The sequence below is a fragment of the Bombina bombina genome, chromosome 12 (assembly GCF_027579735.1).
Source record: "Bombina bombina isolate aBomBom1 chromosome 12, aBomBom1.pri, whole genome shotgun sequence".
Lineage (NCBI taxonomy): Eukaryota > Metazoa > Chordata > Amphibia > Anura > Bombinatoridae > Bombina > Bombina bombina.
Genome location: NC_069510.1, coordinates 17,284,502 through 17,302,990, shown reverse-complemented (window position 1 = coordinate 17,302,990; position 18,489 = coordinate 17,284,502). Strand labels below are relative to the sequence as shown.

The 18,489-nt window shown below is 38.4% G+C and overlaps 1 protein-coding gene across 1 annotated transcript in view; it reads right to left on the bottom strand.

The window, feature by feature from the left end:
* The window catches only part of EGFL7 (EGF like domain multiple 7), a 62,336-nt gene that overhangs the window by 11,740 nt on the left and 32,107 nt on the right, over positions 1 to 18,489 (bottom strand). The window contains exons 5-9 of the mRNA XM_053695767.1: positions 14,798 to 14,910; positions 8,606 to 8,701; positions 7,511 to 7,693; positions 1,784 to 1,848; positions 138 to 297 (exon numbers count right to left, since the gene is read on the bottom strand). Coding sequence (XP_053551742.1) covers positions 138 to 297; positions 1,784 to 1,848; positions 7,511 to 7,693; positions 8,606 to 8,701; positions 14,798 to 14,910 — 617 coding nt within the window. The remainder of the gene's footprint in view (positions 1 to 137; positions 298 to 1,783; positions 1,849 to 7,510; positions 7,694 to 8,605; positions 8,702 to 14,797; positions 14,911 to 18,489) is intronic.

Sequence of the window (18,489 nt, the reverse complement as noted above, 5' to 3'; positions counted from 1 at the left end):
TGCACATATATGCTCTTGTCATTGGCTCACCAGTTGCGCATTGTTGCGCCTTCAACAAAGATACCAAGAGAATAAAGCAAATTGCTAATATAATGATGAAAGGTTCATACGGTTAAGAGAGGCTTATTCACACTTACACGTCTCCAGTCTTTCTTCCAAGAAGGAGATCTGCTCACTTAGTGAGTCTATCCGGTCCAGCTGTTGGAAGGAATGTGTCAGTAAACTGATGGGATCTGCGTGGTTCTCCGAAGAAGCGGAAAGGAGATTGTGAAACGGCGCAATCACCAGCTGCAGCTTCTGTGTAGGTCAAATACAAAACTAAATCATCTATCTCACCTACATATTATTTATTATCAGCGCTACGTGCAGACAATGATAATCTGATGATAAAAATAGCGCCCCCTAAAGGCATCTACTGCTATCTACAAAATGCTTCCACCAGTGCAGGATGGATTCTATATTTATCTGTTCCTATGATTTACATTTTCTACCATTAGTTTCACACGTTACAGTCCAATTTTGTTTTGTTCTTTAAACAGACAAATAAGTAATAAGCATATTTAAAGGGACAGTCTAGGCCAAAATAAACTTTCATGATTCAGATAGAGCATGTCATTTTAAAGAATTTTCCAATTTACTTTTATCACCAATTTTGCTTTGTTCTCTTGGTATTCTTAGTTGAAAGCTTAACCTAGGAGGTTCATATGCTAATTTCTTAGACCTTGAAGGCCACCTCTTTTTAGAATGTATTTTAACAGTTTTTCACCACTAGAGGGTGTTAGTTCATGTATTTCATATAGATAACACTGTGCTCGTGCACGTGAAGTTATCTGGGAGCAGGCACTGATTGGCTAAACTGCAAGTCTGTCAAAAGAACTTAAATAAAGGGGCAGTTTGCAGAGGCTTAGATACAAGATAATCACAGAGGTTAAAAGTAAATTAATATAACTGTGTTGGTTATGCAAAACTGGGGAATGGGTAATAAAGGGATTATCTATCTTTTAAAACAATAAAAATTCTGGTGTAGACTGTCCCTTTAAGCATATGATCCAACAGGGCATTTGATATCTGAATATTTTTATACTTTGGTTTAACTTGTGTACGATTTTAAAGGAATATTCTTTATTATTGTTAACCCTTTAAACGTTTAATCTGTTTTAAATGCATTTTGTAAGTTTGTTTGCTAAATGTTAATGATTTACCTCGTGTTAAGGTAATTTGCCCCGTTCCTAGTGTGAGCATGTTTTTACATAATGTGATCTGTAGAATAGACTCACAATAATGTGTCACACTATCCCATTGTGTGAGTTAACAGCTTTACTGCTTAGTAATCTCATTTTACATGTAAGAGAACATTAAATACCTCTCACTTTTGTGTAAAATTGAGCTTTGTACCACGTTCCCTAGAGAGACCAAAAAGCAACATCTGTAAATGCTGCAAATCCAGAATTGGCCTTTTTGCCTGTCTAGGGAGTGTGGGACAAAGAACATTTTATTTTACACAAAAGCAAGAGGCGTCTTATGTCTATTTGATATCAGAATGACAATGGTTTGGTAACCTACAGAAATGTTACATTTACGTGTATATATATATATATATATATATATATATATATATGTATTTAATGTATATAAATATATATTGTGTATATACTGCATGTATTTACTTTATATATAGATATATATTGTGTGTATATATATATATATAAAATGTGTATATATGGATTTACTGTATATAAATATATATTGTGTATATATGTATTGGCAAAGAAGATCTACTTACCTGCTCTAACAAATCAATCTTGCTCCTGAGCTCCTGCATGTCCTCCTTCACAGAATGTGAAACACCTAATGCAGAGAAAAGATATGTTAGATCTGGGGTTTTCTTCCGTCATGAGGCATCTATGTAACGTGATACAGATTATTACTCACGTGTGACACAGAGAATGAGCAAATGTATCTGTATAACAAACAGATCTGGTATTTGCGGCACATCATAGGATCAGGTTATGGATTAGTACAGAAAATCTTGACCAGTGAGTCTGTATCCCTTTAGCTGTCACTAGTATTCTCATGTGTAATGCACAGATACAGCTCCAGTTAGTAACTCAGTGACAACAGACAGAGATCTGACTCTGCCCTGGCTTAAATTCTAGGGTAACACATAACTAAAGTCACATTACAGCAGCTAAGCAGAAACCAAGCAGTGAGTAACTGCTACTTGCATATGTCACTCTTTACTGGCTCAACAGATGCACCATGCTCATGATCTTCAGTGTGTTCTGTCTCCCTAGCAAGATTTTAGCTGTGTGTTTATTTTATTTGCAGAAATTAAAAGGATAGAAAAGTAAATGCTCTAAAGTGTTAGAACACTTTATGACTGCACTATTACTTGTATATAACCTTATGATTTTAGCAGTACAGTACTAGGAGCTAGCTGAGCGCATCTGGTGAGCCAATGACAAGAAGCATATGTGTACAGCCACCCATCAGCAGCTAGCGCCATGTAATGTAGGATATGTACATATTCTTTTCCACAAAGGATACCAAAAGAACAAAGTCAATTTGGATTTTATAAATATATATATGTTGTGGGTAAAGTAAGAAATTGGGTAATCCTAGCATTACCTGGGTAAACCTAACATTACCCAAACGGCTGTGGGTAAAGCCTGATGTAACATGATAAATCTTCTCAGAGTGCATCGAGTCAACGCATCAAACATATATATGATGCACTATAATTCACACATCTTCACTATCGTTTTTTGTCTCCACCATGTAAACCTCATTCCCCAAGGTTGACTTGGGGTGGATGCCAGAGGATCGGTAGGGGGGCGCCTTCCTTGACCCCTTAGGCAGAGGCAAAAAAATTAGTGTAGATGGGGGAATTACATTACATCGGGCTTTACCCACAGCCGCTTGGGTAATGTCAGGTTTACACAAGTAATGCTAGGATTACCCAATTTCTTACTTTATCCGCAACATATATAAATATATATACCGGTATATATATATATATATATATTAACACATTGTAGCCAAAAAGAAACTTTTTAGAAAATAAAGTTGATGCTATACATTTAAAATAAAACAGTACATAAATACTGGTACCATGAGTCCTTGTGTCTGACGAAGGCGTCAGCAGCTGCGCATTATTACTCACGGTACGAGTTTGATGTGTCACAGCGCGTACCAAAAGTAATAATGCACAGACACCAACCGTTCACGTACCCTCTGCTCCTCCAAAAAATGCTTCACCAGAGAATAAAAACAAAAAACTGCTAAACCAAATCAGACTTGTTACATCCTCTTCATAGAACTAACAGCTCTCAGTGATCTAAACAGTTTAATTAGGTTTTATGTGAGACAACACAAGCAGCTCAGCCATCACTATTTCTGCAGGACTTATACGCAGGGCTGCACAACTGGGAGTAGCTGCACATGTTTCAGAATCTGATGAATTATAGTGATAACAATAGTCAGGAGCGGTTCTGTAAACACATTGAGGTTGAAGAATGTGACCACAAAACTAAATATGAAGTGTGTAGGGGGTAAATGAGGAGACCATATATTGTATTGTCCACTGTCACCTTTATTCTATTTTATTTTATTCTATCTTGTTTAACCCTGCACAGAGCAACAGGCATGTAAATCAGACACTACATAGCAAATTCAGATGGGGGTCTACAGTAATGAATGGGGGTGCATAGTCCTCAAAATAACCACAAGATAGGGTACAAAACAAACGCACAGTCTGATACATTTTGTTGTTATTCCAGGGAACTGGGACCAGGGTATAAAGAGTCTAGAACTGAAAAACTGGCAGCAGAAAAAGTCTGTTCCAGCTTGTTAGACCAAATCTGAAAATCCCCCTCACCCCAGGGAAGAAAATCTCAGCCTTCTGCTTCTGTCTTGTACAGCTTATGACTTGCTGCTTGCAGGTAAAAGAACAGAGTTAATGTGCCAGAACCGTCCTCTGGTAATTAAACCCCAAACTAACAGCTCTTACGTACTGGGCCATCTTTATTATAATTTATTATGATCATAAGTAAAATAGCTATAAATAAGGAGAGAGAAAATCCTACAATAACAAATGTAGAAATGACAGCGGCAAAATGTGTCTCAGTTCTCTGCAAATGACAATTTTCTATTTAGTTTTGTTAATTGTGTTTCTTTACCTTTAGCCACAGAAAAATAAACGACTTGTTGTGTATTAAGTGTAATTATAAAGTGTATTATAAAGAGCTACACAGCTAAACTGAATATTAATACTTTGTGTAATTAGGCAACGGATTTCTTTCCCCAAACACGTAGGTTTCTAACAGACTAAAACAGATAAGTTATATACCTGTTATTCTTCATGTATCATATTTATGGATACAGAAGTAAAATTACTTGTAACATTTATCTATCTAATTATCTATCTATCTATAATCTATCTATCATCTATCTACTGTATATCTATTACTGTGTATCACTATCTTTCGATTTATTTGTATCTATATATCTGTATCTATCTATTTGTAACTCTCTATCAGTATCTATTGATCGGTATCTAATTCTATCTATCTGCATACATACAGTATATATTCATATACACCTGTATAAATACACAGACACACATGCACATAAGGATATACAGTCTATAACTTGTCTCCTGTACCAAAGTGCTTGTAACCAGCAGTGAGATCTGCAGGTGGTGATGCCCTTAAAGGGATAGGAAAGTCAAAATTAAACTTGCCTGATTCAGACAGAGCGAGTCATTTTAAGACACTTTTAATATCACTTTCATTTTCAAATGTGCTTTGTTCTCTTGGTATCCCTTGTTGAAAAATAATATGCACATATCCCACACTAGTGGGAGCGAGATTGGTGCCTGCACACATTTGTCTCCTGTGATTGGCTAACTAATGTGTTCAGCTAGCTGCCAGTAGTGCAATGCTGTTCCTTCAGCAAAAGATAACAAGAGAATGAAGCAAATTTGATAACAGAAGTAAAATTGGAAAGTTGTTTGAAAATATCCAAATCATGAAAGAAAATGTAGGGGTTTAAACAAGAATTTAAACTACAATGTAACAGCTGTGTACTAAATTACTGTGCATTCCGGAAGTATTCATTATCTACATAATGTTTGGGAGCAAGAATTGACTTAAAGGGACGTGAAACCCACATTTTGTCTTTCAAGATTCAGACAAAGCAGCAACTTTAAACAACTTTCTAACTTACTTCTATTATCTAATTTGCTTTATTCTCTTGATATCCTTTGCCAAAAAGCATATCTAGATAGGCTCAGAAGCTGCTGATTGGTGGCTGCACATAGATGCCTCGTGTGATTGGCTCACCCTTGTGCATTGCTATATCTCCAACAAAGGATATCTAAAGAATGAAGCAAATTAGATAATAGAAGTAAATTGGAATGTTGTTTAAAATTGTATTCTCTACCTGAATCATGAAAGAAAAATGTTGGGTTCAGTGTCCCTTTAAGTAAATGGTTCAGTACAAGTGTTAATACACAGTTTTACTTGAAGTCTGCAGCAGTTTCATCATTTAACCCATTGATGACAGGGTTAATTTGTCTACATCGCTTATGACGTTCTATTTCGTCATAACGGCACTAAAGCCCAATGTAATTATGACGGAATAGAACAGCATAACAACGTTTAAAGGTTAATAAGAAGCAAATAACATGCAGCACTATTGGTTTGGCTGTAGGTTGTACATCACTAATGTGACCACAGGGAGGCGCTAGACCGTATAGGAGTCTGCAGCAGTTTCATCATTAATAAGAAGCAAATAACATGCAGCACTATTGGTTTGGCTGTAAGTTGTACATCACTAATGTGACCACAGGGTGGCGCTAGACCGTATCCAGAAGGAGTGTGCAGCAGTTTCATCATTAATACGAAGCAAATGACATGCAGCACTATTGGTTTTGCTGTAAGTTGTACATCACTAATGTGACCACAGGGTGGCGCTAGACCGTATAGGAGTCTGCAGCAGTTTCATCATTTAATACGAAGCAAATAACATGCAGCACTATTGGTTTGGCTGTATGTTGTACATCACTAATGTGACCACAGGGAGGCGCTAGACTGTATCCAGAAGGATTGTGCAGCAGTTTCATCATTTAATAAGAAGCAAATAATATGCAGCACTATTAGTTTGGCTGTAAGTTGTACATCACTAATGTGACCACAGGGTGGCGCTAGATCGTATCCAGAAGGAGTGTGCAGCAGTTTCATCATTAATAAGAAGCAAATAACATGCAGCACTATTGGTTTGGCTGTAGGTTGTACATCACTAATGTGACCACAGGATGGCGCTAGATCGTATCCAGAAGGAGTGTGCAGCAGTTTCATCATTAATAAGAAGCAAATAACATGCAGCACTATTGGTTTTGCTGTAAGTTGTACATCACTAATGTGACCACAGGGTGGCGCTAGATCGTATCCAGAAGGAGTGTGCAGCAGTTTCATCATTAATAAGAAGCAAATAACATGCAGCACTATTGGTTTGGCTGTAGGTTGTACATCACTAATGTGACCACAGGGTGGCACTAGACCGTATAGGAGTCTGCAGCAGTTTCATCATTAATAAGAAGCAAATAACATACAGCACTATTGGTTTGGCTGTAAGTTGTTCATCACTAATGTGACCACAGGGAGGCGCTAGACCGTATCCAGAAGGAGTGTGCAGCAGTTTCATCATTAATAAGAAGCAAATAATATACAGCACTATTGGTTTGGCTGTAAGTTGTACATCACTAATGTGACCACAGGGAGGCGCTAGACCGTATCCAGAAGGAGTGTGCAGCAGTTTCATCATTAATAAGAAGCAAATAACTGCAGCACTATTGGTTTGGCTGTAAGTTGTACATCACTAATGTGACCACAGGGTGGCACTAGACCGTATCCAGAAGGAGTGTGCAGCAGTTTCATCATTAATAAGAAGCAAATAACTGCAGCACTATTGGTTTGGCTGTAGGTTGTACATCACTAATGTGACCACAGGGTGGCACTAGACCGTATAGGAGTCTGCAGCAGTTTCATCATTAATAAGAAGCAAATAACATACAGCACTATTGGTTTGGCTGTAGGTTGTACATCACTAATGTGACCACAGGGTGGCGCTAGACCGTATCCAGAAGGAGTGTGCAGCAGTTTCATCATTAATAAGAAGCAAATAATATACAGCACTATTGGTTTGGCTGTAAGTTGTACATCACTAATGTGACCACAGGGAGGCGCTAGACCGTATCCAGAAGGAGTGTGCAGCAGTTTCATCATTAATAAGAAGCAAATAACTGCAGCACTATTGGTTTGGCTGTAGGTTGTACATCACTAATGTGACCACAGGGTGGCGCTAGACCGTATCCAGAAGGAGTGTGCAGCAGTTTCATCATTAATAAGAAGCAAATAACTGCAGCACTATTGGTTTGGCTGTAGGTTGTACATCACTAATGTGACCACAGGGTGGCGCTAGACCGTATCCAGAAGGAGTGTGCACTTACCTGCTTCATTAACTGATGCATTGACGTGAGGAGACTCGGCTTCTGCTGGCTTTTGCTTTCTAAGACAATTCTTCCCCCCCTGCGAGACCTGGAAGCCCTCTTGGCACTCACACCTGAAGCTTCCTGCAGTGTTTATGCAGCTCTGGGGGCACTGATGACCTCCGCTGCTGCACTCATCCACATCTGCAAGCAAATTCACCAGAGGCCGTTATACAAAACAAATGCTTGTGTATTGCACTATATTGACCAGCTGGGGTTCTCATGGTTATTTAAAGCAACGGTAAAGTAAAGATTACACTTTCAGGATTTAGATAGAGAATGACATATTAAACAACCTTTCAATTTGCGTCTATTGTCTAATTTGCTTTGTTCTTTTGGTATCCTTTGTCAAAGAGTATATGTACATATGCTCAGCAGCAACAATGCACTACTGGGGGGCAGCTGCTGATTGGTGGCTCTTGTCATAGAAAGAAATCACATACAATCTTTGGGGCGTTTAGCATTATATTGTAATGTCTGTGTCTTTATTCAAAGCCAGAATCTGCACAGATTTGCTAAAATTTGCCTTTCTAAATTTCCTGGAGGGACGTCACATTACTGATGAGACTTCTAAGATAAATACTGTTGAAAATACACTTAATATTTTTTTATCACCTATGAATATCTGAATTTTGCATTTGAACATTAAAAATGTTACATTTGATATTTAACTTTTTTGGGAAATCTGTATTAAGTATGTAAATTCTAATACAACACTTTATATCAATACTGAAAACTGAAGGTGTGGGACCATTATATATACAGTAACTATATATATATATATATATATATATATATATATATATATAGTGACCATATTGCCGCTTTAAAAAGGGACACATATGAAAAATACACGTCAGGGCTGTTTTCAGGGGTGTTTAAAGAAATGTTTTGTATAAGAACCCTGACATATGTATTTCTCATATGTGTCCCTTCTTAAAGCGACAGTATGGTCAGCCTATATATATATATATATATATCTCAATCACACATACTAGACAAGCTGAGTTCCGTATATAATAAATTAGCTTTTAAATGATATATGACTGTAGCTACCTGTTTGGCAGTAATTTCCGCTCCAGCCCGCGGGGCACTGGCATTTGTTGATACCTAAGCAGACACCCCCGTTCTGACACGGTAATAGACAAGACACTAGAAAAGAGAAAGTTAGCAGCAGTTACCAGTAACGCCTATTAAAAACATGTGTGGGGCATGAAATTCCCATTTTTTACTAACATGGGGTCATGCCCCTATTTCTCACTCTGTCATCAGGACAATCATTTAAGTGACATTTATTTGTAAAAATCCCTAATAACAAAAGCACATTCCTGTGATATAATCAGCTGCTTCTGGTGGGGCATTTTAATGTTTTTCACTTCTTTCTAACAGCATGAAACTAAATCCCATAATACAGGATATTCCTTGTGAGAACAGGATCAGTCTGACAACAGGAAGGAGCCAAAACTCCTACAATTTTATCACTGACTACAAATTCTTGTTTTATTTATATAAATACGTTTCTGGTCTGGTTCCTCGCTATTCTAGGTAGCTGCTCAAATTGTTAACTTGTGGTACCGATAACCTGTTCTGCAACACTTTATAAAATACAATCAAAATATCAGAGGATACAATTATACAATAAATTGTGCACAGGGAAAAAATAAATTCATAACTATTTATTTACAATTATTTGTGGTGGGGGTGGGAGTGCCTTTTTTATATATTGCCCAGAGATTTCTAACATTTTACTTAAAGGGACATGAAACCCACAATTTTTATTTCATGATTCAGATAGAGAATACAGTTTAAAAAAAGATCCCAATTTACTTCTAATATCAAATTTAGTTCTCATGTTATTCTTTGTTGAAGAGTTATCTAGATAGTAGTTTGCGCGTTGGAGCTCTACATGACAGTAAACAGTGCTGCCGCCTAGTGCTCTTGCTGATGTATTAAATTGTTGCAAACTGCTGCCATATAATACTGCACACTTCTGATCTTACATTGCTGCTTTTTAACAAAGGATAGCAAAACAATGAAGACAATTTGATAATAGAAGTACATTGGATAGTTGTTTAAATGTTATGTTCTATCTGAATCATGAAAGAAACATTTTTGGTTTTATGTCCCTTTAAAGGAACATACAAAGGCAAATATGCTTTAGTAAAGGGGTTAAATACATAGATAAAGTGAGCTTCAGAGCAGCAATGCACTACTAGGAGGAACACATCAGGTGAGACAATGACAGGAGGATAAGGGCCTCTGTGCAGGCCTTTGTGCACTAAAACAGACATTTGAAATACTGCAATACCCTACATACATATGCTCATTTGAGGAGAATGGGATATTTTCAGTTTCCTGCAGATATTTTTGTCCTATTGGTAATTTGATAACCAAACAAGTACAACAGTAGTACAGACCTCTTGTGTGAGTACAAATGGGAATAAGAAGCATATTATTTGTACAAGCTGCACTTAATAATACGGTAACTAAATTGTCCTGAGAAAATGCTGTCTATATCTGTCTGTCCAATCACAGGTCAGGTTAGGGCTTCCTCTAATGTAGCACAGCTGGTTTAATGACATTTACAGGGGATAATAATCGCACAGCAAAGCTTTTTACAGTTAGGAATATATCATCTATTTCCGGGCCAGACAGGTATTGTGTTTTATTGTGTGGGTCTGTGTGAGGGGATGATGAGAAGATAATTCTGTGTGCTGAGATCCTACTGGTGCAGCATTTATGTCGGATTTTATGTCTATAACGTTTAAAGAACCGCAGCATTGGGAATAAACAATACAATTACAGTTGTATTTATATACTGCTTAGTGCACATCTAGGAACAGAATAGTGGCTGATAAATATAGTTATCTTTATCCAACATTATGTTCTCAGCTTATTAGCCTCAAGGGGACAGGCGGCTGAACTAGCTATAAGGCAATAGAGCATGCTATGCTTAAGCTTGAAGGGTACCCAGCACTTGACCATGCAATGCCAAGGATTTAAATGTACCCAGCATTAGTGCACACAATGCCAAGGATCTATATGTACCCAGCATTAGTGCACACAATGCCAAGGATTTATATGTACCCAGCATTAGTGCACACAATGCCATGGATCTATATGTACCCAGCATTAGTGCACACAATGCCAAGGATCTATATGTACCCAGCATTAGTGCACACAATGCCAAGGATCTATATGTACCCAGCATTAGTGCACACAATGCCAAGGATCTATATGTACCCAGCATTAGTGCACACAATGCCATGGATCTATATGTACCCAGCATTAGTGCACACAATGCCATGGATTTAAATGTACCCAGCATTAGTGCACACAATGCCAAGGATTTAAATGTACCCAGCATTAGTGCACACAATGCCATGGATCTATATGTACCCAGCATTAGTGCACACAATGCCATGGATATATATGTACCCAGCATTAGTGCACACAATGCCAAGGATTTAAATGTACCCAGCATTAGTACACACAATGCCAAGGATCTATATGTACCCAGCATTAGCACACACAATGCCAAGGATCTATATGTACCCAGCATTAGTGCACACAATGCCATGGATATATATGTACCCAGCATTAGTACACACAATGCCAAGGATTTAAATGTACCCAGCATTAGTACACACAATGCCAAGGATCTATATGTACCCAGCATTAGTGCACACAATGCCAAGGATTTAAATGTACCCAGCATTAGTGCACACAATGCCAAGGATTTAAATGTACCCAGCATTAGTGCACACAATGCCAAGGATCTATATGTACCCAGCATTAGTGCACACAATGCCAAGGATCTATATTTACCCAGCATTAGTGCACACAATGCCAAGGATTTATATGTACCCAGCATTAGTGCACACAATGCCAAGGATCTATATTTACCCAGCATTAGTGCACACAATGCCAAGGATCTATATGTACCCAGCATTAGTGCACACAATGCCAAGGATCTATATTTACCCAGCATTAGTGCACACAATGCCAAGGATCTATATTTACCCAGCATTAGTGCACACAATGCCAAGGATCTATATGTACCCAGCATTAGTGCACACAATGCCAAGGATTTATATGTACCCAGCATTAGTGCACACAATGCCAAGGATCTATATGTACCCAGCATTAGTGCACACAATGCCAAGGATCTATATTTACCCAGCATTAGTGCACACAATGCCAAGGCTTCAACAGGTACCTTGCATTAGAAAATGCAATGCCAAGACTTCAATGGGTACCTGACATTACAGAATGCAACGCCAAGACTTCAATGGGTACCTGACATTACAGAATGCAACGCCAAGACTTCAATGGGTACCTGACATTACAGAATGCAATGCCAAGACTTCAATGGGTACCTGACATTACAGAATGCAATGCCAAGACTTCAATGGGTACCTGACATTACAGAATGCAACGCCAAGACTTCAATGGGTACCTGACATTACAGAATGCAATGCCAAGACTTCAATGGGTACCTGACATTACAGAATGCAATGCCAAGACTTCAATGGGTACCTGACATTACAGAATGCAATGCCAAGGCTTAAATGGGTACCTGACATTACAGAATGCAATGCCAAGGCTTAAATGGGTACCTGACATTACAGAATGCAACGCCAAGGCTTAAATGGGTACCTGACATTACAGAATGCAATGCCAAGGCTTAAATGGGTACCTGACATTACAGAATGCAATACCAAGGCTTAAATGGGTACCTGACATTACAGAATGCAATGCCAAGACTTCAATGGGTACCTGACATTACAGAATGCAATGCCAAGACTTCAATGGGTACCTGACATTACAGAATGCAACGCCAAGACTTCAATGGGTACCTGACATTACATATTGCAATACCAATGCTTAAATGGGTACCTGACATTACAGAATGCAACGCCAAGGCTTAAATGGGTACCTGACATTACAGAATGCAACGCCAAGGCTTAAATGGGTACCTGACATTACAGAATGCAACGCCAAGACTTCAATGGGTACCTGACATTACAGAATGCAACGCCAAGACTTCAATGGGTACCTGACATTACAGAATGCAACGCCAAGACTTCAATGGGTACCTGACATTACAGAATACAATGCCAAGGCTTAAATGGGTACCTGACATTACAGAATGCAACGCCAAGGCTTAAATGGGTACCTGACATTACAGAATGCAATGCCAAGACTTCAATGGGTACCTGACATTACAGAATGCAACGCCAAGGCTTAAATGGGTACCTGACATTACAGAATGCAATGCCAAGACTTCAATGGGTACCTGACATTAGATAATGCAATGCCAAGACTTCAATGGGTACCTGACATTACAGAATGCAACGCCAAGACTTCAATGGGTACCTGACATTACAGAATGCAACGCCAAGACTTCAATGGGTACCTGACATTACAGAATGCAACGCCAAGACTTCAATGGGTACCTGACATTACAGAATGCAACGCCAAGGCTTAAATGGGTACCTGACATTACAGAATGCAATGCCAAGGCTTAAGTAGCTACCTGACATTACAGAATGCAATGCCAAGACTTCAATGGGTTCCTGACATTACAGAATGCAATGCCAAGGCTTAAATGGGTACCTGACATTACAGAATGCAACGCCAAGACTTCAATGGGTACCTGACATTACAGAATGCAATGCCAAGACTTCAATGGGTGCCTGACATTACAGAATGCAATACCAAGGCTTAAATGGGTACCTGACATTACAGAATGCAACGCCAAGACTTCAATGGGTACCTGACATTACAGAATGCAACGCCAAGACTTCAATGGGTACCTGACATTACAGAATGCAACGCCAAGGCTTAAATGGGTACCTGACATTACAGAATGCAATGCCAAGGCTTAAGTAGGTACCTGACATTACAGAATGCAATGCCAAGACTTCAATGGGTTCCTGACATTACAGAATGCAATGCCAAGGCTTAAATGGGTACCTGACATTACAGAATGCAACGCCAAGACTTCAATGGGTACCTGACATTACAGAATGCAACGCCAAGGCTTAAATGGGTACCTGACATTACAGAATGCAATGCCAAGGCTTAAATGGGTACCTGACATTACAGAATGCAATGCCAATACTTCAATGGGTACCTGACATTACAGAATGCAATGCCAAGACTTCAATGGGTGCCTGACATTACAGAATGCAATGCCAAGACTTCAATGGGTACCTGACATTACAGAATGCAATGCCAAGACTTCAATGGGTGCCTGACATTACAGAATGCAATACCAAGGCTTAAATGGGTACCTGACATTACAGAATGCAATGCCAAGGCTTAAATGGGTACCTGACATTACAGAATGCAATGCCAAGGCTTAAATGGGTACCTGACATTACAGAATGCAATGCCAAGGCTTAAATGGGTACCTGACATTACAGAATGCAATGCCAAGGCTTAAATGGGTACCTGACATTACAGAATGCAATGCCAAGGCTTAAATGGGTACCTGACATTACAGAATGCAATGCCAAGACTTAAATGGGTACCTGACATTACAGAATGCAATGCCAAGACTTCAATGGGTGCCTGACATTACAGAATGCAATACCAAGGCTTAAATGGGTACCTGACATTACAGAATGCAATGCCAAGGCTTAAATGGGTACCTGACATTACAGAATGCAATACCAAGGCTTAAATGGGTACCTGACATTACAGAATGCAATGCCAAGGCTTAAATGGGTACCTGACATTACAGAATGCAATGCCAAGGCTTAAATGGGTACCTGACATTACAGAATGCAATGCCAAGGCTTAAATGGGTACCTGACATTACAGAATGCAATGCCAAGACTTAAATGGGTACCTGACATTACAGAATGCAATGCCAAGACTTAAATGGGTACCTGACATTACAGAATGCAATGCCAAGACTTAAATGGGTACCTGACATTACAGAATGCAATGCCAAGACTTAAATGGGTACCTGACATTACAGAATGCAATGCCAAGACTTAAATGGGTACCTGACATTACAGAATGCAACGCTAAGGCTTAAATGGGTACCTGACATTACAGAATGCAATACCAAGGCTTGAACAGGTACCCAGCATGCATTAGACATAACTAAGAAGTTTAAACTAAAATCTCAAGGTGTTTAATGTCCTTTTGAATGTTCTAGAGAAGGATTTAATATATGGCCTTTGTGTTTAAACCGATATTCAGTTAAGCTGCAGAGCGGCGTGTGGTCAGTACCTTTGTTACAACTGTGCGTGTGCGTTTCCAGCCTCCTCCATCCTGGGCAACACGTGTAAAGGGGAAAATGCGTTCTCTTAGGGACCTGTCTGTAGGCTACTTTATAGGTGGTTCTGCAAAATAAACATAACGTAATCAGCAATGATGATTCTCAGGACCCACAAGCATTTCTAAGTGAAGTATTGAGCACACAGCATGATTTCTATGCAAATATATCTAATATCCAGTATTCTTGCTACTAAAGACGTCTCTTACATGAAACATTAGCATTAGATGTTTCTGTACACACAACAGTTTGCTATGAGTCCTACAGTGGTAAAGAAATATATTGCACAGAGCTGCTGAAAAGTGCTCTCTCTTTTGTTGAAGAGCAAGTAGGTTGGCTCAGGGGCGTGCATGTGTCTGTACCATTATATGGCAGCAGTTTAGAAATAATTATTTTAACAATGTTATATATTGTGCAAACACTTAAGCCATTTAGTTGTCTTGCAAAAACTGCTGCCATATAATGATAGAGAAATGGGCACCCTACCTACCTAGATATGCTCTTCAACAAAGAATAACATGAAACCAAAGCAAATTTAATAATACAAATTAAATTAAAAACATTTTTAATTGTATACTTATCTGAATCATGAAATTAAAAAAGTGGATTTTGTGACCTTATAAACTATCAGCTATAGGTTTTATTGAATCTATGCTCATAGGCAAGAAGTAGAATCACTCAGTTCCTCTCAATGCTATAAGAGCTGAACTAACATTATATAGATGTTTCTAACGTCTGCATGAGGTCAAATTTATATTATAGGAGAATCTTAGGGGCATATTTATCAAGCTCTGTATGGACCGCTACTCCATTACCTGTCCGCCTGCTCTGAGGCTGCGGACTGAAATCAACCCGAACAAATGCGATCGGGTTGATTGACACCCCCTGCTAGCAGCCTATTGGCCGCAAATCTGCAGCATATGCTGTTGGCATTTATCGATGTGCGGTGGGCATGATACGCTACTTCATATCATGTCCGCTCACACATTGTTAAATATGCCCCTTAGGGTAGAATGTTTAGGACTTGTCATTACATACTTTCTATAAGAGATACATTGCTGCTCACCTGTATGTACTGCAGGGTACAATGTTTAGGACTTGTCATTACATACTTTCTATAAGAGATACATTACTGCTCACATGTATGTACTGCAGGGTACAATGTTTAAGACTTGTCATTACATACTTTCTATAAGAGATACATTACTGCTCACCTGTATGTACTGCATGGTACAATGTTTAGGACTTGTCATTACATACTTTCTATAAGAGATACATTACTGCTCACCTGTATGTACTGCAGGGTACAATGTTTAAGACTTGTCATTACATACTTTCTATAAGAGATACATTACTGCTCACCTGTATGTACTGCAGGGTACAATGTTTAAGACTTGTCATTACATACTTTCTATAAGAGATGCATTGCTGCTCACCTGTATGTACTGCAGGGTACAATGTTTAGGACTTGTCATTACATACTTTCTATAAGAGATACATTACTGCTCACCTGTATGTACTGCAGGAAACAATGTTTAGGACTTGTCATTACATACTTTCTATAAGAGATACATTACTGCTCACCTGTATGTACTGCAGGGTACAATGTTTAGGACTTGTCATTACATACTTTCTATAAGAGATACATTACTGCTCACCTGTATGTACTGCAGGAAACAATGTTTAGGACTTGTCATTACATACTTTCTATAAGAGATACATTACTGCTCACCTGTATGTACTGCAGGGTACAATGTTTAGGACTTGTCATTACATACTTTCTATAAGAGATGCATTGCTGCTCACCTGTATGTACTGCAGGGTACAATGTTTAGGACTTGTCATTACATACTTTCTATAAGAGATGCATTACTGCTCACCTGTATGTACTGCAGGGTACAATGTTTAAGACTTGTCATTACATACTTCCTATAAAGAGATACATTACTGCTCACCTGTGTGTACTGCAGGGTATAATGTTTAGGACTTGTCATTACATACTTTCTATAAGAGATGCATTACTGCTCACCTGTATGTACTGCAGGGTACAATGTTTAAGACTTGTCATTACATACTTTCTATAAGAGATACATTACTGCTCACATGTATGTACTGCAGGGTACAATGTTTAGGACTTGTCATTACATACTTTCTATAAGAGATACATTACTGCTCACCTGTATGTACTGCAGGGTACAATGTTTAGGACTTGTCATTACATACTTTCTATAAGAGATACATTACTGCTCACATGTATGTACTGCAGGGTACAATGTTTAAGACTTGTCATTACATACTTTCTATAAAGAGATACATTACTGCTCACCTGTATGTACTGCAGGGTACAATGTTTAAGACTTGTCATTACATACTTTCTATAAAGAGATGCATTGCTGCTCACCTGTATGTACTGCAGGGTACAATGTTTAGGACTTGTCATTACATACTTTCTATAAGAGATACATTACTGCTCACCTGTATGTACTGCAGGGTACAATGTTTAGGACTTGTCATTACGTACTTTCTATAAGAGATACATTACTGCTCACCTGTATGTACTGCAGGGTACAATGTTTAGGACTTGTCATTACATACTTTCTATAAAGAGATACATTGCTGCTCACCTGTATGTACTGCAGGGTACAATGTTTAAGACTTGTCATTACATACTTTCTATAAAGAGATGCATTGCTGCTCACCTGTATGTACTGCATGGTACAATTTTTAGGACTTGTCATTACATACTTTCTATAAGAGATACATTACTGCTCACCTGTATGTACTGCAGGGTACAATGTTTAGGACTTGTCATTACATACTTTCTATAAGAGATGCATTACTGCTCACCTGTATGTACTGCAGGGTACAATGTTTAGGACTTGTCATTACATACTTTCTATAAGAGATACATTACTGCTCACCTGTATGTACTGCAGGGTACAATGTTTAAGACTTGTCATTACATACTTTCTATAAGAGATACATTACTGCTCACCTGTATGTACTGCAGGGTACAATGTTTAAGACTTGTCATTACATACTTTCTATAAAGAGATACATTGCTGCTCACCTGTATGTACTGCAGGGTACAATGTTTAGGACTTGTCATTACATACTTTCTATAAAGAGATGCATTGCTGCTCACCTGTATGTACTGCAGGGTACAATGTTTAGGACTTGTCATTACATACTTTCTATAAGAGATACATTACTGCTCACCTGTATGTACTGCAGGGTACAATGTTTAGGACTTGTCATTACATACTTTCTATAAGAGATACATTACTGCTCACCTGTATGTACTGCAGGGTACAATGTTTAGGACTTGTCATTACATACTTTCTATAAGAGATACATTACTGCTCACCTGTATGTACTGCAGGGTACAATGTTTAAGACTTGTCATTACATACTTTCTATAAAGAGATACATTGCTGCTCACCTGTATGTACTGCAGGGTACAATGTTTAGGACTTGTCATTACATACTTTCTATAAGAGATGCATTGCTGCTCACCTGTATGTACTGCAGGGTACAATGTTTAAGACTTGTCATTACATACTTTCTATAAGAGATACATTACTGCTCACCTGTATGTACTGCAGGGTACAATGTTTAAGACTTGTCATTACATACTTTCTATAAG